Source organism: Homarus americanus, unplaced genomic scaffold, assembly GCF_018991925.1.
Source record: "Homarus americanus isolate GMGI-L3 unplaced genomic scaffold, GMGI_Hamer_2.0 scaffold40856, whole genome shotgun sequence".
Classification (NCBI taxonomy): domain Eukaryota; kingdom Metazoa; phylum Arthropoda; class Malacostraca; order Decapoda; family Nephropidae; genus Homarus; species Homarus americanus.
Window position 1 is genome coordinate 7,454,912 of NW_024734615.1, and position 20,475 is coordinate 7,475,386.

Below are 20,475 nucleotides of genomic sequence, written 5' to 3' on the forward strand. Positions count from 1 at the left end.
AATAGGTAACAAGAATTTACTGTAGGGTATTGGAAAAGGATTTTCTTGTGGAATGTGAATGAAGAGTTTTTGTTCAAAGATACGGATATGTATGTAAAGGGTCAGTACAGTACTGTGCAATGTACTGTAGTACAGTAGTTGTTATTCAGTTAGAAAGAAGAATCATTGTCATTGGCTCATCTGTTTGTGTTTTGGAACAGTAGCACCTTAAGGGTAGGGTTGTGGACTGGTGGGCATAGTATATTATTGCAAACCAATATGTTGACATTATAATGTTATTATTGTGCTTCAACAACTATAAGGTCTTTAAGCCCATAACAAGGTTAGCTCACCAATAACTAAAAATCCTGTAAAGTTATGCATAGAGAACAGTATTCTATGGAGAGTAATTTACTTGTTTAATTGGTCCCAGTCACCTCTGGCACATTCCCTACCACCTTTCATTGTGGTGGCTCAATGGGCTGGAATTGAAGCAGTTGATCGAGTCTTTTTATTTTTCAGCCAAACCAAACAAACCAGCACACATGTTTATGTGGCAGCAAACCCTCTCTACCTTCTCCCTCAAGGGGGAAGGGGTGTGTTTGGGAAGGTTTATTAATTTAGAACATTTCTATATATTTATTATCCTTAGTTACATGATTTAAATCCATAGGGACATGGTTTTCACCCTATGGACTTGCTGACTGCATATGACTCACCTGAGCCCAGTTTGGTTGGAAACAAAGATTTCAGAATCAGTCCCTAAGTCATCTGAAGATAAATGGATTTGAAAGAAATTGTTATTACTTTTCTCTGCTTACAAAATATATTTTTTTAGATAGAGAGAGAAAGATAGAGCCAGCAATTTACATAGTCCTTTATTAAAGAAATTTATCTGTGTTTTCACAAACATGTGAATCTTATACTTCTTCTGTTTATAGATTCACAGTCTCTTTACTAAAAGAATGAGTGAAGGATGGGCTAAAAAAGTCTTAGGCTGTGTCTCTGACTTCTATATTTTCAGAGTAATATTTTTTACCATAATATGTTGATGCCACCTTTCATTTGTATACTGTACTATGTAACTTTACAAACATATGTCTCAGTTGCAGTCAACTTACTTTGTTCTTCATTACTTTTTGAATACTGTATTTCAGAAGTGGGACATTACCAAGTTATCCACCATTCCCAAACCCAGCTCCCTTACAAGCGCCATCTCACTCACCAAGCCCAAGCAGTCCGAAGAGTCCGTATGAAAATGTTAGCCCATCGTACCTCACGTACCCCATGCCACAGAGCCCAAGAACTCGAATCAAAACCATCGTGGGCAAGGAGAGAACAGACAGGAGGGATAATTGTGAAATCATAGAAAATAGAATGGCTATATCTGAATTCCAGGCAGGAGTGAGCGATGGAAAGAAAAACCGAAGTCCTAGAACACCAAAGGAAAATACAAAAAACAAAGAGAATCTAAGTCCTTATTCACGATCTGATTCTTCAAGTTCTCTTGAAGTGCCAGCCCCTCCAAAACCTCCGAGGTCTCCAAGAATAGAGAGATCGGTTTTAGGGGATTCTCCAACAGTCAACAGAATGAACAGTGATCCAAACCATTCTTTATCCTCTCCTCAAGTCAGTTCAAATGGAGAGGATTCTACAATAGCCAGTCACGTTAGTTCCATTCATAGTGAAGTGATGTCAACAAGTACTGATGAAACAACAAATATATATGAAAACAGTCAAAGTTTGGTGCAAAACAATCTGAGTAGCTCATTAACAAAGAACATAATGGACCATTCACCAAACTCTTGTGTGTTTACTAGTCCAGAAGATAAGTTAGTCAGAAATTCCTCAGGTACTGAAGGAACTGAAGTGTCTGTTGATGATTTTGTAAGAGGGTCCAATCGGGTGTTTGAGGAACATCTCATGAAAAATATTCAGGATACATTTAATATTGATGTAAGTTTATCCAGTCCTGGTTATTAGATATTTCATAACTTTGTTGACAGCTAAGTGTTTTGATGCATTCTGAATGTGGAATATTGCACTTGCAGTTAGATTGTATATATTTAGATTAAATTTATATAGAATGTTTACTAGTAAAGCCACATTTTTCCAGAATGTTAGAAGTATAGATGAAAATGTTTTGGAAAGTATTAAAAGAATATATTCATGCATGCAGTGTAAAGGTGTACAGTACCTGGTCAGATACATATTTGCATGATATCTAAATAAAATTTGCCTGATGAATTTTTTAAACTGGAGTTTCATCATTTAAACAGTCACAGTGTTTAGTTATGCATAAAGAGCTAAGCATTTACTAAAGGTCCAAATTGCCTTCTGTCACTCCCCTTACAACAGGACGTGCCAGGGGAGATTGAGCGTCTAAGGGGTGTCAAGAATGAAGCTCTACAGTCTGTGACAGATCTCAAACGCAGTGTCACCGAACTAGAGATGACTGAAGATGAGTCGCTAAGAGAGGTAACACATTTAGGGTTTTACTCATGGTTGTACTATACTTTGAACTTCCAGGCCTTATGAGGTAAACTGCTTCTCTTCAGTAACTATTCTTTCCCATGAGTTTATTTCTGTTTAGTCATAATGATGTGACAATCTGACTTATGATGTACAGTCACTGAAAGGGTATCGACCATCCTGCCACTTGTAACAATATGAAACATTTTGAGAAAACTGTAAACTTATACCGGTGGTTACCTGCGTCCGTTGGTTGATACTTATTTTACTGACTGCGTTTGAGGTGCATATGACCAGAGTGGACAAAGGGCCACTGTGGTCAAAATGAAGAGACTTGGTTACTCAGAATGAAAGTGGCATTGTGGTCAATTTTGCTATTAAGTAAAACTACCCACGTGTCACTACTGTATGTGTGGGGCTGGTGGGAGGCAGATCACAGAGAGGAAAGTGCCAGAGGTCTCCATTTTTTTGTCTAGCGTTTTCTCCACTTTGGTCGTGCACACTTCACATGTTGTCTATAACCTAACCTAACTGTGAGTTAATTTTGCATGTTTTGGAAGTGCAGTACAGCTGTGGTTTATGTAAAAAACATTTTTTTTTCTGAACTAATTTCTAAGGGAAGAAGTATTTCTGCTATAAATTTAACCTCAAACTGGCAAGTTCTGCATACACCATGCCATGTAACATTTAGTGTGAAAAAAGGCAATCTTCATGAAACATAAAACCAAAATTAATTGATCTTCCTCTTTCAGTATTGAATTTAGTAAATGTTCAGTATGGCTGCTGTAACTGACTTAGTGTTTTGAATGAATTAAGGATAACAATATAGTTTGAACAATTGAGACCAGTATCAATTTTTGTGATTAAAAAGTTTGCTTGAGTTTGGTAAATTAAAATTGACATTAAGTACTGTAACTTGATTCTGCTTGACTGACATAACTGTTCTATTAGCCTATTCTGTACTGTATCTAATATGGCCTGTATGAGTCTATATTAGTTATGGTTTCTATCTTCATGTACCAGTGTGAGTGATGGGAGAAAGGACAGTTTGTTGAGGAATAAATGAGGTTGACCCCTGAACATTTTGATGATTAATGACTATGAATATTTGCTAAGTGCAGATGCGTAGTCTCTTTTTGAAGACTAATTTTGTGTCTCGGTGTTTCTCTGATGATGCGTCAATAAAGAAAATATATCTCTTTCCAAAGTTATCTGTGTTCTCTTGGGTTGCCTTTCTGAAGTGGAAATAATGTACTGAAATATGCATGAATTAACAAAAACTGCCAGTGGTTGCAGGCTGTGGACATAGATGATTTATTATTGCACTACAGTACATAATAAGTGACGCTACCTACCCTGTTTAATCAACCAAACCTAACCTAATGATCTTAGCTTATTTTTATATTAATTAAGGCCTAATTGGTTTGTGTTGTATATAATAGTACAGTAAGCCCTCATTATATATATATATATATATATATATATATATATATATATATATATATATATATATATATATATATATATATATATATATATATATATATATATATATATATATATATATATATATATATATATATATATATATATATATATATATCTTCATTTTTAGTCCATATAACAGACTTTGAACATAGCACTCTACTGGGTGTGACTAGGGGCTAGTCACAGCAGTGAACAGGTTGTTGATTATATATATATATATATATATATATATATATATATATATATATATATATATATATATATATATATATATATATATATATATATATATATATATATATATATATTTTTGAAGAGCATAGTACTGTAGAGTTAAAGTGATGAACAGCATGGTTGACTAAAGTATTGAACAGCATGGTAAACTAAAATGGTGAGCAGCATGATAGATTAAAATGATGAACAGCAAGAAAATGGAATAATGCTTTGTATAGGGTGTATTATTTTATCATGATAATACATACTGGAATACCTCAGTTATTTGCAGATAAAGTTATGTAACTTCATCAAAAAGTGAGTCTGCCAGAAAGGTACGGTAAGCTATTTACTGAAATATGCCGGAGGAGGATTTTAAAAGAGTAAGGGAGAGTTAAAGTAATCCTCATGGGTGTAATTTTAGAGGTGTCCCAATATATTGTTGGATGGAATAAAATTAACTGGAAGACCTGAGTGGTTTTATGGACTCAGGATCAGTATAGTACAGTACAGGGGGTTCCCGACTTATGAACGTCACTGATACGAACAGTAAAATTTTAAATTTGCAGCATTTTATTTACCTGATGACTTATTTTTGAATTTCAATGATTGTATTTTGCCATTCTACTTCTTTTGTCTTAAATCAAGTGATTTTAGATGTATGTAAGGACTCCGGCTATGATATAGTGGGATTTTAAACATTGTTCTGTAAGTACGGTTTGTACCTTTCATGTGTTTCGACTTACATACATTTCTGACTTAAGAATGTCCTCAGGAACGAAACCCGTTTGTAACCCCCTGTACTGTAAAAAAAGAAAATTGTCATTTAGTCATTAGAGAATGAGAAAAAAGTTAAGGAGGGAAAAGAAATCAGAGGAGCTTGGGATTTGATAAAGATAGGGAAACTTGCTTGAATACGCTCTCTTTGGCAGTGTGAGCCATTCTTTATGTTCTGGTAGTTTGCTTACAATTTTTGGGAGAAATTTTGTATGCAGTATACAGTATTGCAGTATCATTATTATTATATAGATCTATCAAACTTATATACATAATTATAAGGCTTCTTTTGGTGTAATATTGTACTTCATTCCTTTTTACAGCTGGAAGTTGAAAGAGCATTGTTAGAAGGGGAGTTGGTTCCCCTCAGAGAGAAGGCAGTGATGGAAGAGGAACGACTGGCAGGACTCTTACAAAGGAGTAATGAAATAGAAGAACGTTGCCAGCAAGAAAGGCAACACCATCAGGAAGCCATTGAGGTGAGCTGTAAACATGTGATGAGTGTTGGAGAAAAACTGGGTGGAGTTATTTCCTGATTCTTCTCAAGCTTTATTGTATCCTGAACATCATAGAGGTTCAAACATTTTCCATTTCATTGATAAAAGTACAGTAATAATCTTTCATATCAGATACAGGGGTATTATATACATTAGTAAAAGTATAGTACGGTACTGTGCAATATTGTATTTAAGTCTGTAATTATTGCTTACATTGGTAAAAACAACATCTTAACCTGTCCTCTTGGATGTAACTATCATCAGGCATGTCGATCTCGTCTGGAAGAAGCAGAGAGGGAGCTGGATCAGTTGGAAGGAAAGAGTGAGAACTTTAATGGCACAACTGATGAAGAAACAGAGATGCTTGAGACATTGAAGGCCCAGCATGAGGCAGTAGAAGCTGAAAGAAAGGTCGGTCTTACTTGTATACACAATATATTTTATTTTTTGTAACAGGTAAAATAGGAAGATTTTTTTTACCTCACTTAATGTAATTTATTATGAAATAGGGAATGGAAATTCTGTAGGATTTTCTTCTTTTTCCTTCATTAATGTCAATTTACACAGTTTTCCAGTTTGATAGAGTAGGAAAGTTACACAATTTAGTAATTGTATGACATTGTTTGGAAACCATATGATAAAAAATATTCTGAATTTGTTCACCAGGTGATCTGTTGAGAAATTTATTACCTGAAATATTTTTCACTTTACCAAATACAGTAGAATCATTCCTGAAATTAACATGTACAATCTTTGTGAGGGAAAGATATTTTTTCTAGAAACTCTTACCCCCTAAAAAAGAAAAAAGTGGGCCAGGAAATATATTTCATATAACTATACAGTATTATGAGCCTCTTCTGTACTGTGTAACTGATAAGGCATTATGTCTTCTCCAAATCAAAATTGTTATTGTTTTTGCATAAAAAAAGTGCATGAAACATACAAAGGTTTGTGTTATAAAAAAGAAGGTTCAGAGTGGCCTTTGTCAAATATGGGACACAGAAAATGGTATGTTTACCATTTTAGTGCAGAATTCGTCAGTAAATACAGTATATCAGGCACCCACAGAATAAGTGTGTTGAGATAATCAATAGCCTAAAACTTTGAAAAATTCTGCTAGTGCTGCCCATCTTTGAATGAGGGACTTAACTTCTAGGTACTGTACTGTACTCTGAAGATGGATTAACAAACATTCACTAATACCTTTGTAATGGAATGCATATGTATCATTGAAATATTACACACACACACACACACACACACACACACACACACACAAAAAGAGTGAGAAACAGACACATCCAAACATAATAATACATACCAATTATTACTTGTATCAAGAGAATTATACTTCTTCATAAATACTGTGTACCAAAAAAAGAGTAAATAAAAAGTATCTAAGAAAAATATGAATATACTGTAATGTTTGTTTACAATCAAATTGGTATCATAGTTATATACAATCTCGAAAAATTTTTGTCAATACATTTTATGGAATGCTGTACTGTATGTACTCTTTGTTGAGTCATACTGTACTGGGGTTTAAAATAGATATTGACAATGGTAATAACAAAGTTTTCATATTACCTGAACCACATGCATTTTTGGCTATTCTAATTGTATCCAACTTTGCTTGCAGTTTTTCTTTTACTATATTCGGTGGAAGAAAGCCAAGAAAGTAAGTTGTCACTTGTGTAGAGCATGGTGGGTGTTGTTTGTTTCTGTGTGAACATACAAACTTCACACAATTATACCAACATGTCTCATTAAAAAGAAGCACATTTTGTATAATCTCCCAAATCTGCCTTATAGTTGGGGACTTCATATAGTGGAGTGTATGTAGCATGTCTTACCTAGAAATGGCCTAGCACAATATCTCTTTTTGTAATTCATATATCATTATAATTAGTCGATACTTTTTCACAAGATTTTTTTGGACTTGAAAATTGAGATGTATGTATTTAAAAAATCCATATGCATTCCTATGAAGGTCTGTTCACGTTTCATGCTACATATGTGTACTTTTTCATAACACACTTAGCTTTGCTTTATAAAGCTTTTTAAAGAGAGTGAGGTTTTTGATGTAGGAGATGTTATGTGTGCTTTTGCTAAAGACTAATTATGGTAAAATTAGGAATTAGTAGAACTAAAACCAATTTTTCACAGTGTTCACCATGGTGGGTCACTCTAGCACAGTGTGTGTTTGTGTGGACTGTATTCACATTATATTTGTCATCTTTTTTGCAAATATAAATTATTTTTAGTTTTTTCACTAGTGTATATAACCATTGCAGATACTTTGGTACAGAGTGAATGTGTCTGGTCTTTGATGTACAGTATATAAGCTAAAATCTCTTATTTATTAATTTTTTATTCTTTCATTAATATCATCATGAGAAGTGAAGGACTAAATTTGTTCAAGAGTAAAAAGTTGTCTTGTTGAAAACAATCCATTTTTTGAATACCAAAGACAGTAGCATTTATTAACTGCACTTGACTGGAGTGTTTACATGTATGGGGATCATAAACCAAACACTGACTGAGTTGTCACTATCTGCTTGTGTGTCAGTGGCTCTATTATGACATAGTGTGCAGTGTAGAGATAAACACACCAGTTCTTTTTACTATGTGATTTCCATGAGCTCTTATGGAGTTGTAAACAGTAAGCAGAACTTTACAGTAGGTCATCGGTGGTTGTTGTCACTTGATTGAGTTTAGGGTTATCATGTATCTTTCTGTAACTGTTACAACATCTTCCAGTACTATTAAAAGTGCCTGCTCCAATCACTCCTACCCTCCATGCTTGACACTACTTACTCTTTCATACCCACACCCTCTTACTCCCTCATATCCACACCCCCTTCCTCCCTCATCCTTTCCCACACCCTCTTCCTCTTTCATACCCACACCCTCTTCCTTTCCCATACCCACACCCTCTTACTCATACACTCCTTCACTTCATCTGTTGCCCATATCTTTGATCTACCTCTTCCTTATCTCTCTGCTTCACTCACATGCTCAACTGCATTCTTCTCACCCCCTAAAAATTAGATTCTTCATTGTATCAGCTTCCATTTTCATTATGTTATTTAATACTTACCCAGTACAGTATTCCATTTGTTGCTGACATTTTCTTCTTGACTTCAAAACTAATTCAGTCAATTTCTTCTCCCTTGACAAGCTACACACAGGGCCCTCAGCTACACACAGGGCCCTCAGCTACACACAGGGCCCTCATACATTTCTGCTATAATCTCCTTTGTTGGTCTTCTTACATTATCAAAGCTTTGCTCACTGTTGCTTCCCTTCCTATAATCCATGGTAGGTGGGGCTCTTCTCTAGTCATGTAATCCCCAGAAAATCTGTCTTTCTTGCTATTCATTATACTCTTACATATTAGTGATTTACTTGCTAGTAAGAGACTTATACACTTCCAAACTAAGATTAGCATTGGAAAATAGGCCTAGAAATCTTGTGTGGGCTGGGTTCTTCATGAAAAAGCTTGTTTTTTTGTCAATCCTTTTTTGGACTTGCATTCTTCCACTCGTCACTCTTTAGGACACTTGTCACATGTCTTATATTTCAGATCTGTCCAATAACTCTGCAGTCATTGTTCCATCTTCATTTCAAGTCCTGTACTCCCAAGATATTTTATCGACAAGACATTCTCCAATTTCTCACCTTTTAAATATATTATCTTTTTGCCTGTCCTGTCTCTTACACCTAGCCAAACTAGTTTTATCATGAATATTTTTATTATCATGAATATTTCTTAAATGTGCTCTCAAATTTACTCTCAATCTCTTCCAGCTTTTCTATTATATCATCCCTAAAGACAGTGGCATACACTGTCATCACTATCATAACATTATCATCCACATACCTCATCACACCCATAAGCAGTAACATCATCATCATTATTCCTCTCTTTCGCTCTTACCTCTTTTAGTGTCACTTGTTTGTTTATGCTACCAGCCATGACCTCCCTCTGTACTCGCTTGATAAAAATACTATATTTTACAACCTTAGTAAAGTTATACTCATTTAATATCCTGAACCATTCATTCATACTACTGCTGCTTCTGTCATTTCCTATATTCTTTATATAAACCCATCATGGTTTCCTCATTCTCAATATCAAGATACCTTATATATTCCAGAACTCATTCTTATTAACTCCCCGTTGCAAGCATTTTACTACTTGTCAAAAGCCGTATATATTTTCTTCTTCAAAATTCCAACATTCATCAAGTGCAACAATCATCCTCAAAGCAAATACAAATATATAGATTCAGTATATTAATGGGCACCTTGGCAATACTGTATATACAAAATAACATAACAAAACACAGGAGAGTGAGATTAAAAGAAAGTTTCATAATATTAGAGGGAAACTACCAAGCAGTACTGTCATGGAAAATTTGAAGGAAGTACCTTTATAGTTAAAGTAGATAAGAATTATTATTATTGTTTCATTTTATTTATTTTTATTTTTGTGGGGGGATCTGCTTATACAAATATATACAGTATACATATATAACATAGCTGTTTTAAGTCACTTTGTTAATCTACTGCTCGAAATTGTCTTCAGTACAAAATCTTCTATATTTCAGGTATTTGAAGACACAGAGTTTCACCAGATGGAGGCTGAGGCACACCGTGAGGCAGAGAGGGAGGAGCTCAATAAGGAGGTGATGAAAGATTACTTAATTATTAGTTATAGATGGTCTCATCCTTCAAGACTGGGAGGCTAAAAAGAATGTCTTAAGTTTTAAATGGGATTATAATCTGTTTACAGTTCCATTCACTTTTCTTTTTGAAAGTTTTATTAAAATACAGTACATACAGTACAGTACAGTACAGTACATACTTCACTACTCATCAGATTTTCTGGATATAACTCTTTAAATCTGTTAAACCTCAAGGTAATTCATAGAATATTTTAATTGTATAATTCTTCAAAAGTAATATACTGTATGATAGAAAATATACTGTACTCATGAACCTCAGTTTATAAATACTTCATGGTTTCGGGCAGTGGCAGAGGGGCATAAGGAGAGTGACCCAGTCCTCGTATTATCCAGCATGATCTCAACTCAATTATTCTACATTTCCCAGGTTGATGTGAATTTTATATATTTAATAATTTGAAAACAGTTATAGAAGTAATTGTTTTGTATTATTTGTCCAGATTGCTGAGCTAAGAGAAAAATTGACAAACCGGCGAGAAAAGATCACTGAGCTAGAGGGACACATGTTAGAAATGACCATCTCTGTCAGGGAGGAAACAGAAATCCTAGAGAAAGAGCGGCAAGATCTCCTCTCCAAGATTACAAAGGTGAACCCCTTTTATATTTTAATGGTTTGTATGAAAATTTGATTGTGGCATAATGGCTGCAGTGTGGAGTGGGTTGTTATGAAAAAAAAACTGTACTGTATTATTAATTGGTAGCTAAAAATTTCCCACTCCTCCCCACATGTGCAAAAATGAAATTGAAGGAATGTGAAACTTCCATAGATGATGGCCGCCACCCCTACAGTAAACATCCACCATTAATGTCTGCTGTTTAAGTGTTAAGAGCTCTTCCTGTGTTTGCACTTATCTGTGTGTGGCTGATTATTTTGACAAACCTTGCTTTTGAGAAGTGATTAAAGATACCAGTTCATATTTCATAAGAGTTTTTGATCTAATGTAGGAGTGCCTGAAAAGATAACAGAGAATGTGATGGGGAAACTTTAATCAGGTAATAAATTGCTGGCCACATGTGTTCTTGGTCACTACACTGTAAAAAAAGAGACTGTTATTTTTTTTATACACTATCTCTGTAACTGCATTACCTCGGCAGTTTCATTTGGTTATGTTACTGTATTCGAGTTCAGTTTACATAAGCTGGTTTATTATTCATTCTCTATCATTTCACTCAATTGATATGCTTTATCTTAGCAACACATGAGTCTTTGCACTGAATGGTATATAATACAGTCATCCTTCGCGTCACGGAATCCCTGGTTACGGAATTTCGCCCATATGTAATTTTTAAATTATGACCAAAAAATTCCGGATACGGACAAAAAACTGCCCTTACAGAATTTGGGTAAAAAAAAAAAATTATTATTTTTAACCCCAAATTTTACCCAAATAGTATTTATATGGTGTAGATTCTCTGTGGTAGCTGTAAGAGGGTTGGAGGACGACTCGCCTCCCCAGCAGCCACGCCAACAGTGGCACTGCTCGGTTTGAATTCTTTCCCCAGTTTGTGTTCAGTTATGTGTGTGTGTTATTGTGTACCTTTATTCAAGATGAGTGGGAAAAGACCACCAAGTTGAAGTGAAAGAATTGGTGATAAAAGATTCCATAAAGGAATTACGTTGGACAATAAATATGATGTTTTAAGGAGGTAGCTCCCAGTAACTCCCATCGCATCATCTCGCTTCACCACTTCCCCCAGCACTCAGCATTGTTTCCGGTAACTAAAATTTGAGTGTTTTGCAAATTTATTACATGTTACATCATTAATGACTCATTGTATGTGGTTAAAACCATCTAATTTTATACATCTATGTGCTCGTGACGCATTTTTGGGGCCGTAACCCGGGGAGGCCTTTACTGTTTTAGTGTTGTGTCACACCCTAGAAAAGATGATGAATTTCCCTCCATTTACCATTCAGGAAACATTATACAGTAGAAGTCCAAAAATCCGGACTGCTTGGGGATTGGGTCGGTCCGGATTTTCGGATTTTCCGGATTCTCAGGCAGTACTTTTAAAATTCAAATTTAAGGAGGAATAAAGAAGAGATGAACAGATACATTTTGATAGTTTATTCATAAGCAAGTAAAGCATGCTTCATTTATCAAAATGAGCAGTTTTAAAGAAAAATAAAGTCAACACTTGACAAAAATGTAAACAAACTGTCTAATACCATGATGAGTCTTGAAATTCCTAAGCCATCCATCACTAAATGCTCACTCTGATTCAATGTTTATTTGCTCCTTAAAAGACTTTGCTTTGGCAATAAGCATCAGCCCATAAATTGCCATACCTTCTGATCATTTTAACAAAAACCATTTGTGCAACACTTTATTAAGATTTTCTAATTTGGGCCAATGTAAAATTTTTCTTAAAGCAATTTTATTGTAAGGCTCAGAAGAAGCTGTGAGTTCTAGAATTTCATTCTTTGCCTTTTTTATATCATAAATTGTAGACTTTCCAATGTCACATGTTTCCATTAGATCAGTATTGCTCACACCACGTTCTAGTTTCTTAATTATTTCAAGTTTGTCACTCAATTTCAATGTGTTCTTCTTTCTCTTCACACAACGAAGTTTATCTACTTTAAGAGCCATTATTATGGGCTTGTACTCTGTACAAGGAAAGAGTAGGACTCAAAATTACATATGTTGTCACAGTTTCATTGCTTGTTTTAAAGTGGTGATCGCGTGGTCGCTTGTTGTCGCTGTGGCGTTCAGGCATGCACACATACACACAGAAGATTTATAGTGCCACAAATTTTACATTTGAGGACAAGCTAATTACAAAACTAACAAAATTAGCTACCTATAATTTACAATTACTTTTATTATTAGAATTATGTAAATTAATTTTTTTAAAGGAACGCCATTCATTCACGTAACCCACAAAAGCCCGCTAAATTTAAAAAGTTTGAAAGTTTTCGAAAAGCCCGATTCTCGGGTGGTCCGGATTTCTGGCATCCGGATTTTTGGACTTTTACTGTATAGACATAATTCCTTAATTAGTTTTCAAGTTGCAAGGTTTTTCTATTAAGATTTTGCTGTTTGATGCTCAGTTAATGTGTATGATATGTAAGCAAAGAAGCTTACTTTATAAATGTATGATCATGTATTAAATTTTTTAAGATATCTGGTATAAACTGATTTATCATACAAACAGCTCAATTGGTAAATAATTTCTCTCACAAGTGAATGGTTATGATTTCTGATAGGAGTGAGGGATTAGGCTCCCTCCATGTACACTTGGAAACAAATGTGTACATTGTTGGGTCTGGTTGCTGATGCTGAAGCAACTCTTCAGAGGACTAGTATCCTGCCAAGAGTGTTAGGTAACCCTCTAGCTTTGCAATGTTTATTATAATCTGGAGATCACTGCCTTTTTGGCCATACATCATCATATCAGGAAAAAAAATTTTTGTTAAAATTTTAATGAAATATTGGGTAATATTTCTGGACAGAGCTTCTCTACATAGGACTATTTCAGTTTTAGAGTCAAATGTTGATGTACAGAGTAAAAGGGAAGAACATTTTTAATGTGATGACAAGATATAAATATTCATGATCCTGTGTAATAGGTTAATAGGTTTGTTGCAGACTTAACCAAGAGTACAGACCAGGCAGGTTTGTAATACTAGTTATAATAATTTTCCTCGAAATAAGCTTACAACTTTAAATTTACGGTTTTAGGTAGAAAACCAATAGATAAGACAGTAAACTCTCATAAATACACACTATCTAAAGACACAAATTGGATATACTAGTGTTCTCTACACGGCTTTTTCCACACAAATGTGGTCTAGCCAAGGCAGCCAAGTGTGATTCTCTGTACAGTGGGCTATGTTAGACCTGAAATGTGATGGAACAAGGGGTGGGGAGATGGCCTGATAGATAAATGGCAAGTGGTGTAGGCGTATAAGTTGTGGTCATATGGTGAAGAGCTGTGAGGTGAAGTCATGTAATATTGCTCAGGGGGCTTTTTATTGTTTGAAGATAATATGTGTGTGTGTGTGTGTGTGCGCGTGTGTGCATGTGCGTGCGTGCGTGCGTGCGTGCGTGTGTGCGTGAGAAAATGGATTTCTCCAGTGGTACCCAATGCCTACTTAACTATATTTTCCCATTACCTAATATATATTCAGTTGCATGATTTTTGCAGGTACCTGACCCCTTCAGTAATGTAACCACTAATAAGACAAGGGTTTACTGCAGTCTTTTTACTTATGGAGTGCACGTTTTTATTTTAACTAAATACAGTACAGTACTATAAATGTTAATTAAAATTTTAACTGCAAGTTTGGGTTTCCTAACCTCACTAGCAATGTTTCAAGAACTAACATATTCAATACAATAATAGTAATATTAATAATAATAATAATAATAATAATAATAATAATAATAATAATAATCATAATAATAATAATAATAATACACCTTTTCACATATCAGTTGAGACATTGTTACATAACTATTTTACAAATTTCATAACCGAATGACAACACATATCGAATGACAATCTCAAATAACTGTTGGTGGTATGTCATTCTCCAATTGTTACATTCTCAAACTATATGTAGACTGTCGGTTTATTGTTCACGTCTGTCAACTTCATAACTTATGTCAATCACTTCCGTTAGCATGAACGAACAGTTATTTTAGATTGTCATTCGATATGTGTTCTCTCAGTCGGTTATGAAATTTGTCAAATAGTTATGTAACAATGTCTTAACGGATGTGTGAAAAGGTGTAATAGTACCCTGTAATAACAATAATAATAATAATATTTTTAAATACTTAAGTGATGTTAACCAGGTATGGAGACACAAGCTACAGTACAGTATACATTACTTAGGGTGTTAAAGGTCCAGAGACATAAAAGAAAAAAGTTTGACATGTCTCTCCTTTTAGGAGTACTGTATTAATTTTATGTATTTGCAGTGTGTCAGTGCTTGAATAATGTTAACCATTCAACCAATATGGCTCCACATTTCTTAATATTCTTTTACCACTGTTCCAAGCATTTCTGGTGTGAAGTTTCTCAGTTAATAATGGTGGTAAAATAACTAATCTTTCTCTGGTGTGCTATTTCTTGCTGTGCATTGCTAAGCATCGCTGATTTGCTAAGCCGGTGTTGGGTTGCAGGAGCGAGGACGTTTGACGGTTGCAGAACGTCGTCTAGGGGAACTGGTTCGCTTAGGTATCATACCCACCAATGGCCAGTGCTCACCTGCTTGCTCATCTGACACAGAGGAGGTATACCTCTATTTGCTTGCTCATGGTGTGGGGCTGGAGTGATATTTATAAGATAGAGGAACACACAGCTTTTCAAATTACAGTAATATGGTTAATACAGTATTAATATTTTTTATAACTTTTATTAATTTCTTTCTATGCAATTCATTGGCAATAAAAGATTTTTATAGTACTGAACAGTACTCTTATACAAGTCAAGTTTGGCGAGTTCCCTTCATTGTTATGTAGTTCATCATGATTTTGAATAAGGTTTTTTCAAATTCAATAAGAAAGCTTTTAAAAATATAATGCACATTGTTAGTTTCCTGCCAGTGAAACTTGAGAGAGACTGAGTTTGATCCTCCATCCTCCCACCCATTTCCCTGTCAACAGCATTACTGTGGTCACTACAGTATTTGGTTTGAGTGAAAAGAACTAAAGTACAGAGATGTTAAGTTAATTTATTTTTAATGATTTAATAAAAAAGGATATATAGCTGCTATTCAGAGTCTTTATTGGGGATGTAGAGGGGGAAGCACTGGTGGGAAACTTGTATTGTTGTGCATTACTAACTACTGTAGTGTTAGCTATTCTCTGGAAAACCCTATAAAAGATAGTACAGTACAGTATTAAGATGTACAGTATGTTCCAGTGATTTAACTTTACAATTAGTTTATACTTTTAACTACTGCACTATGATTAATGTGAAAGTGAGCAACCATATCAGATATTATACAATGTTAGATGTTAACCACTATCCCATTGCACAGGGCAAGTAAATAATCATTACCTGCTGCCCAAGTGGCATGCAAATTTAATTCTACATTAAACAAGTTAAACATCACAGATCTAAAGAGTGTTTTCCCTCCTGACCAACAATAGTTCTGCTATGGTTTGAGGAACAAATTAGAGTTTTACAATGGCTGAAGTAATGTGAGCAACTCTAGACAAAATCTTAACCCCCCCAAAAACAACACCAAAGGATGTACACCCACCAAAAAAAGTCCTGTCGGTCCTCTCTCCAATCCATGAACCCCGTGGATCATGTCTCCCTGAATCCAAAACAACACCCATAGTGGAACTGTGTGTGTTGTTTCGATTCACAGGGTTCATGGATGGGAGAGAGGACTGACAGGACTTTTTTTGCTGAGTGTACATTATGTTTGTGTGCATACATTATTTACACCAGCCGGCCCTTTGTGTTAACTGTTATAAAATTTGGTATTGAACTCATTTAAGTGGTTTTACTTTAATTTGAACAGTTGTGATTGTTTGTTGACATTCTCCTTTTGAATATAAAGAAGGATTTTGAGAGATTTTTTTTTTTTTTTTACATATACAGTACTTGTACATTAATCACATTCTGTTACAATTAGGTTTCTGATAAATAGGGCAACATATCAACTAGCTTTAAATTAAAATGTTTCATACAAGATTGTGTGTGTGTCAGTTATTTTGTGGTTTCATTGTCATACTTCTTGTTGCCTGTTATTTTTTGCACTAGCTTTTTATGTGAAGTTTTCAAGGGGTTTGTAAAATACTTGCTTGTGTGTGGTTTTTTTTGCGTTAAAAGATGTACAAGTTCTCTAATGGTATGTTGTGCTGCAGTTTGAAGGAACTTTGTATCAGGTATACATTGTATGTTCAAGAAAGAAGTATATGTCCTCACTAAGCTGCTGGTCTAGGACTTAGGAGACCCTGACATTAGTCTATGGAACCAGTTCAAATGATTAGTAAACCTTCCTAATAGCCACAATTTTCCCATACAGATAGTAGAGGGAGGTGGTCAGGTGAGCATTTACACTATCGTCTGGGTTGGTTTATACAGGTCTTTTAAGCTTCAATCCCCATTCATTTCTGCCAGATTTTCACACTAATCAATGGTGGGAGGAAGGGTTTGGAGCTGCCTAGTTCTGAGCTTGGCCACAGAGTGAGATTTCAGGATCAGTCTTTCAATTACATTCCATCAACCTTCATTGGATGACTTGAGCATCTGAAATCAATATAAAGTGAGAGGAGGTGGTTTTAAAACTTTCAACAGCTAATGGGAAAATACACGCCAGATACTAGCCATACAGTGGACTGAATGAATCCAGGAAGAGATGGAGAAACACTCTTCCTGTCCTACCAGGAGACTCTCAATACAAACATTGTACAAGGAACTAACATGGCTGGAAGGGCCTATCTCAAACAGCTCTTCCCTGACAGCACATAGCTGAACACTGTATGTTTCCATAGCAACCAAATGCCCCCCCTTTAGGGCTATAATTACTATAGGAGGGGATACATAATTGGTATGATTAATCTCAGATGCTATTGTCAAGGTCTCCTGGGTGGTAAACTGATGTCTTGGTGAGCACATGGACTTGAGCCATGTAATGAAGTGCAGCTGGTCAAGAAAAAGAAATAATATCTAGGAGTCTTTTCTTTACCAGGTGATTTACTTCTCATGTTCTGCTTTCATAATTTACAAGAGATGTATATATCTATGTTTTTAACCTTGTATCATTCAGAGTGGTGCCCCAGAGTTGGTTGAACGTTTATCACGCTTGCACTTGCTTGACCGATCACAAGAAGATCTTGATCGAATACATCAGGTAAAATAAACTGTATATATTCCCAACAACCTTAGGTAACCAGTTGTCCATATATTAAGAGTAAATTTACTGAAAAGGCATTATAGGTTCCAAGTTTAGTTTTCATTGTTTTCATAAAGACATTGCTTGAATTTTAACATATGATTGTGACTGTAAATCAGGTCAATTATGTCTAGGTGTTATTTATATGATATTTTAGTATATAGAGGAGGAATTGCAGGATTGGTAATAGATTTGAGTTTCCAGAGTTTTCCCTGCTGCTCCTATACTTATACATGCAACACTCTTCTTGCTAATGTATTTTTGTAAGTAATAAAACACACTGCAAATATTCCAGAAAATACTGGTTTGGACAGGAATACATGCACACATTTAGCTTATATGTTGATGTAGTTATACAAGTACGGAAATTTAAACATGCCTTTCAACACATTTCATAAATCTCTCAGGAATTTGAGAAATTTTTAGTTTTTTTTTTTTTATAGATACCAATATTTTTTATTCCAGTACTTGCTAATTAGAAATTCCTGCTTTCATGCTTTCTCCATTGTCTTTGTCCTCCATGTTTGGTTTCCCTGATGTTCTTTTGTCTTAGATTTTTATTTCTCACAATACAAGCAGTTGATACAGTAATTGCTAAAACTGTATAACAACCAAACCTACACAAAGTGTTAGATTTTCCTTTTATTGTATACCAACTTGTTGTATATCACCATTTAATGTCTTCAGAATCTATTGGTAATACATATTTATACTGAATGCCCTTAAAAGTAGGTCTTTTCTTTTATTCAGGTTACATCATCAACTCCACTTGGATGTCCTGATGGTTCATTAGGACGTAAGACTTCAGCAACTTTAATGGAAATAGAGCGGAATCGGCAACTCCTCTTAGCCAAGCAAGGTGAGGAGAGACTATCTTCCTCGTGTAAAGTATCACATAATATATAAAGTTAATGCACTTTAAATTCTTATCACAAACCCATTTGGAAGTACAGGTAAGTAATACCAGAAAATATTACAGTATTGACTTTTTATTAGTTGGCCCTAGGAATGATGAAACTTAATCAAGCTTCTACAGCAACTTACTCATGAGAGCTGTTACTATAACCAAGACCAACAAGATTGAGAATTCTTTTAAGTCCTGTCTCATATGATGTATTTAAGAGTCTTGTAACATTTTGAATTTTTCCTCTACACAGGGACCCTTGTAATTGAAAATGAGCGGCGTCGTGTTGAGGAGCTAAAGCGGAGGGTTGCTGATGAGGTGAAGGCCCAGTGGGAGGAGAAGAAAGCAAAGGAACAGCGGGAAGTCAACTGTGCCTCACTTAACAGTGTTGGGTCAGAAGACTCCTCGTTGACTTCTTCTGATCTTCACACAGAGAGGTGAGTACAGTACTATATATATATATATATATATATATATATATATATATATATATATATATATATATATATATATATATATATATATATATATATATATATATATATATATACTGATAACCACAAGAAAACACGAAATTCCCAAGCGCTTTTGTGTAATTCACATCTTCAGGGGTGAGTACAGTACAGACTAAGGAGAAATACTTGAGAAGGCTAATATATACAGTAGAGGAGAGTGAGATCAAGTTCCTAGGGGACAGCAGGGATCCACAATGTTCCGGTCATAAGGCAGTGACCACTAATATATATGTATATACACACACACATATACAGTGGTCCCTCAAATAACGAACGGTTCAATTAACGAAATTTCAGTTACCGAATTAGCTCCATAAGGATTTTCAGTTCCATTAACGAACAAAACTTCAATTAATGACAGCCTTACGTGAAACATGCTTTGTTATGCGCATCAGCTGATCAGCTGATCGGCTAGTCCGCCAATGCTAGTCCGCTCTATGTTTACATTCATTTCCAGTGGGGTAAATATCAAGAAAGTTGGTATCTTGAATATTTCTGCATTTTTTATATTAAAATCATTGATCATTCTGAAATTTAGTTAACATATTGATAATATAGACAGTACAGGGAACAGTTTTTGTGTGCCCTTCAGCTGATCGAATCACCCAGAATCACCCACCACCGCTTCTCAGTTTAACTTTGTTTACAGTGGAGTGAACATCGAGTTTTTTGGCCTCATGAATATTTTTGCATTTTTACATTAAAATTATTGGCCATTCTGAAATTTAGTTAACATATTGATAATATACAGTGCAGAAATTATTAAGAAATATGAAGAAGGGTTTAGAACCAATGCACTCTGTAAAGAATATGGCATGTCATCAACGACTGCCTCTACAATCAGCTGTTTGCTATGGCAACAAAGCTGCCAGTTATATGACATACACCCCTGAAAGTCTGTTAAAATACAGTATTCTATTGTGTTTTATTTATTATTGTACAGTATACTGTACAGTACAGTACTGTATTTAGTTTATATTTAATGTTTTGTTAATTCTATTACCAGTATACAGTA

The 20,475-nt window shown here is 34.9% G+C and overlaps 1 protein-coding gene across 1 annotated transcript in view; it reads left to right on the forward strand.

Annotated features, from left to right (window-relative positions):
• The window catches only part of LOC121870411 (pleckstrin homology-like domain family B member 1), a gene marked incomplete in the record, with an annotated part of 288,548 nt that overhangs the window by 166,837 nt on the left and 101,236 nt on the right, over positions 1 to 20,475 (forward strand). Inside the window, 11 exon segments of the mRNA XM_042372249.1 lie at positions 1,137 to 1,935; positions 2,338 to 2,457; positions 5,253 to 5,408; positions 5,691 to 5,837; positions 7,066 to 7,104; positions 10,040 to 10,117; positions 10,618 to 10,764; positions 15,313 to 15,423; positions 17,916 to 17,999; positions 18,792 to 18,900; positions 19,199 to 19,382. Of these exon segments, the coding sequence (XP_042228183.1) occupies positions 1,137 to 1,935; positions 2,338 to 2,457; positions 5,253 to 5,408; positions 5,691 to 5,837; positions 7,066 to 7,104; positions 10,040 to 10,117; positions 10,618 to 10,764; positions 15,313 to 15,423; positions 17,916 to 17,999; positions 18,792 to 18,900; positions 19,199 to 19,382 (1,974 nt within the window).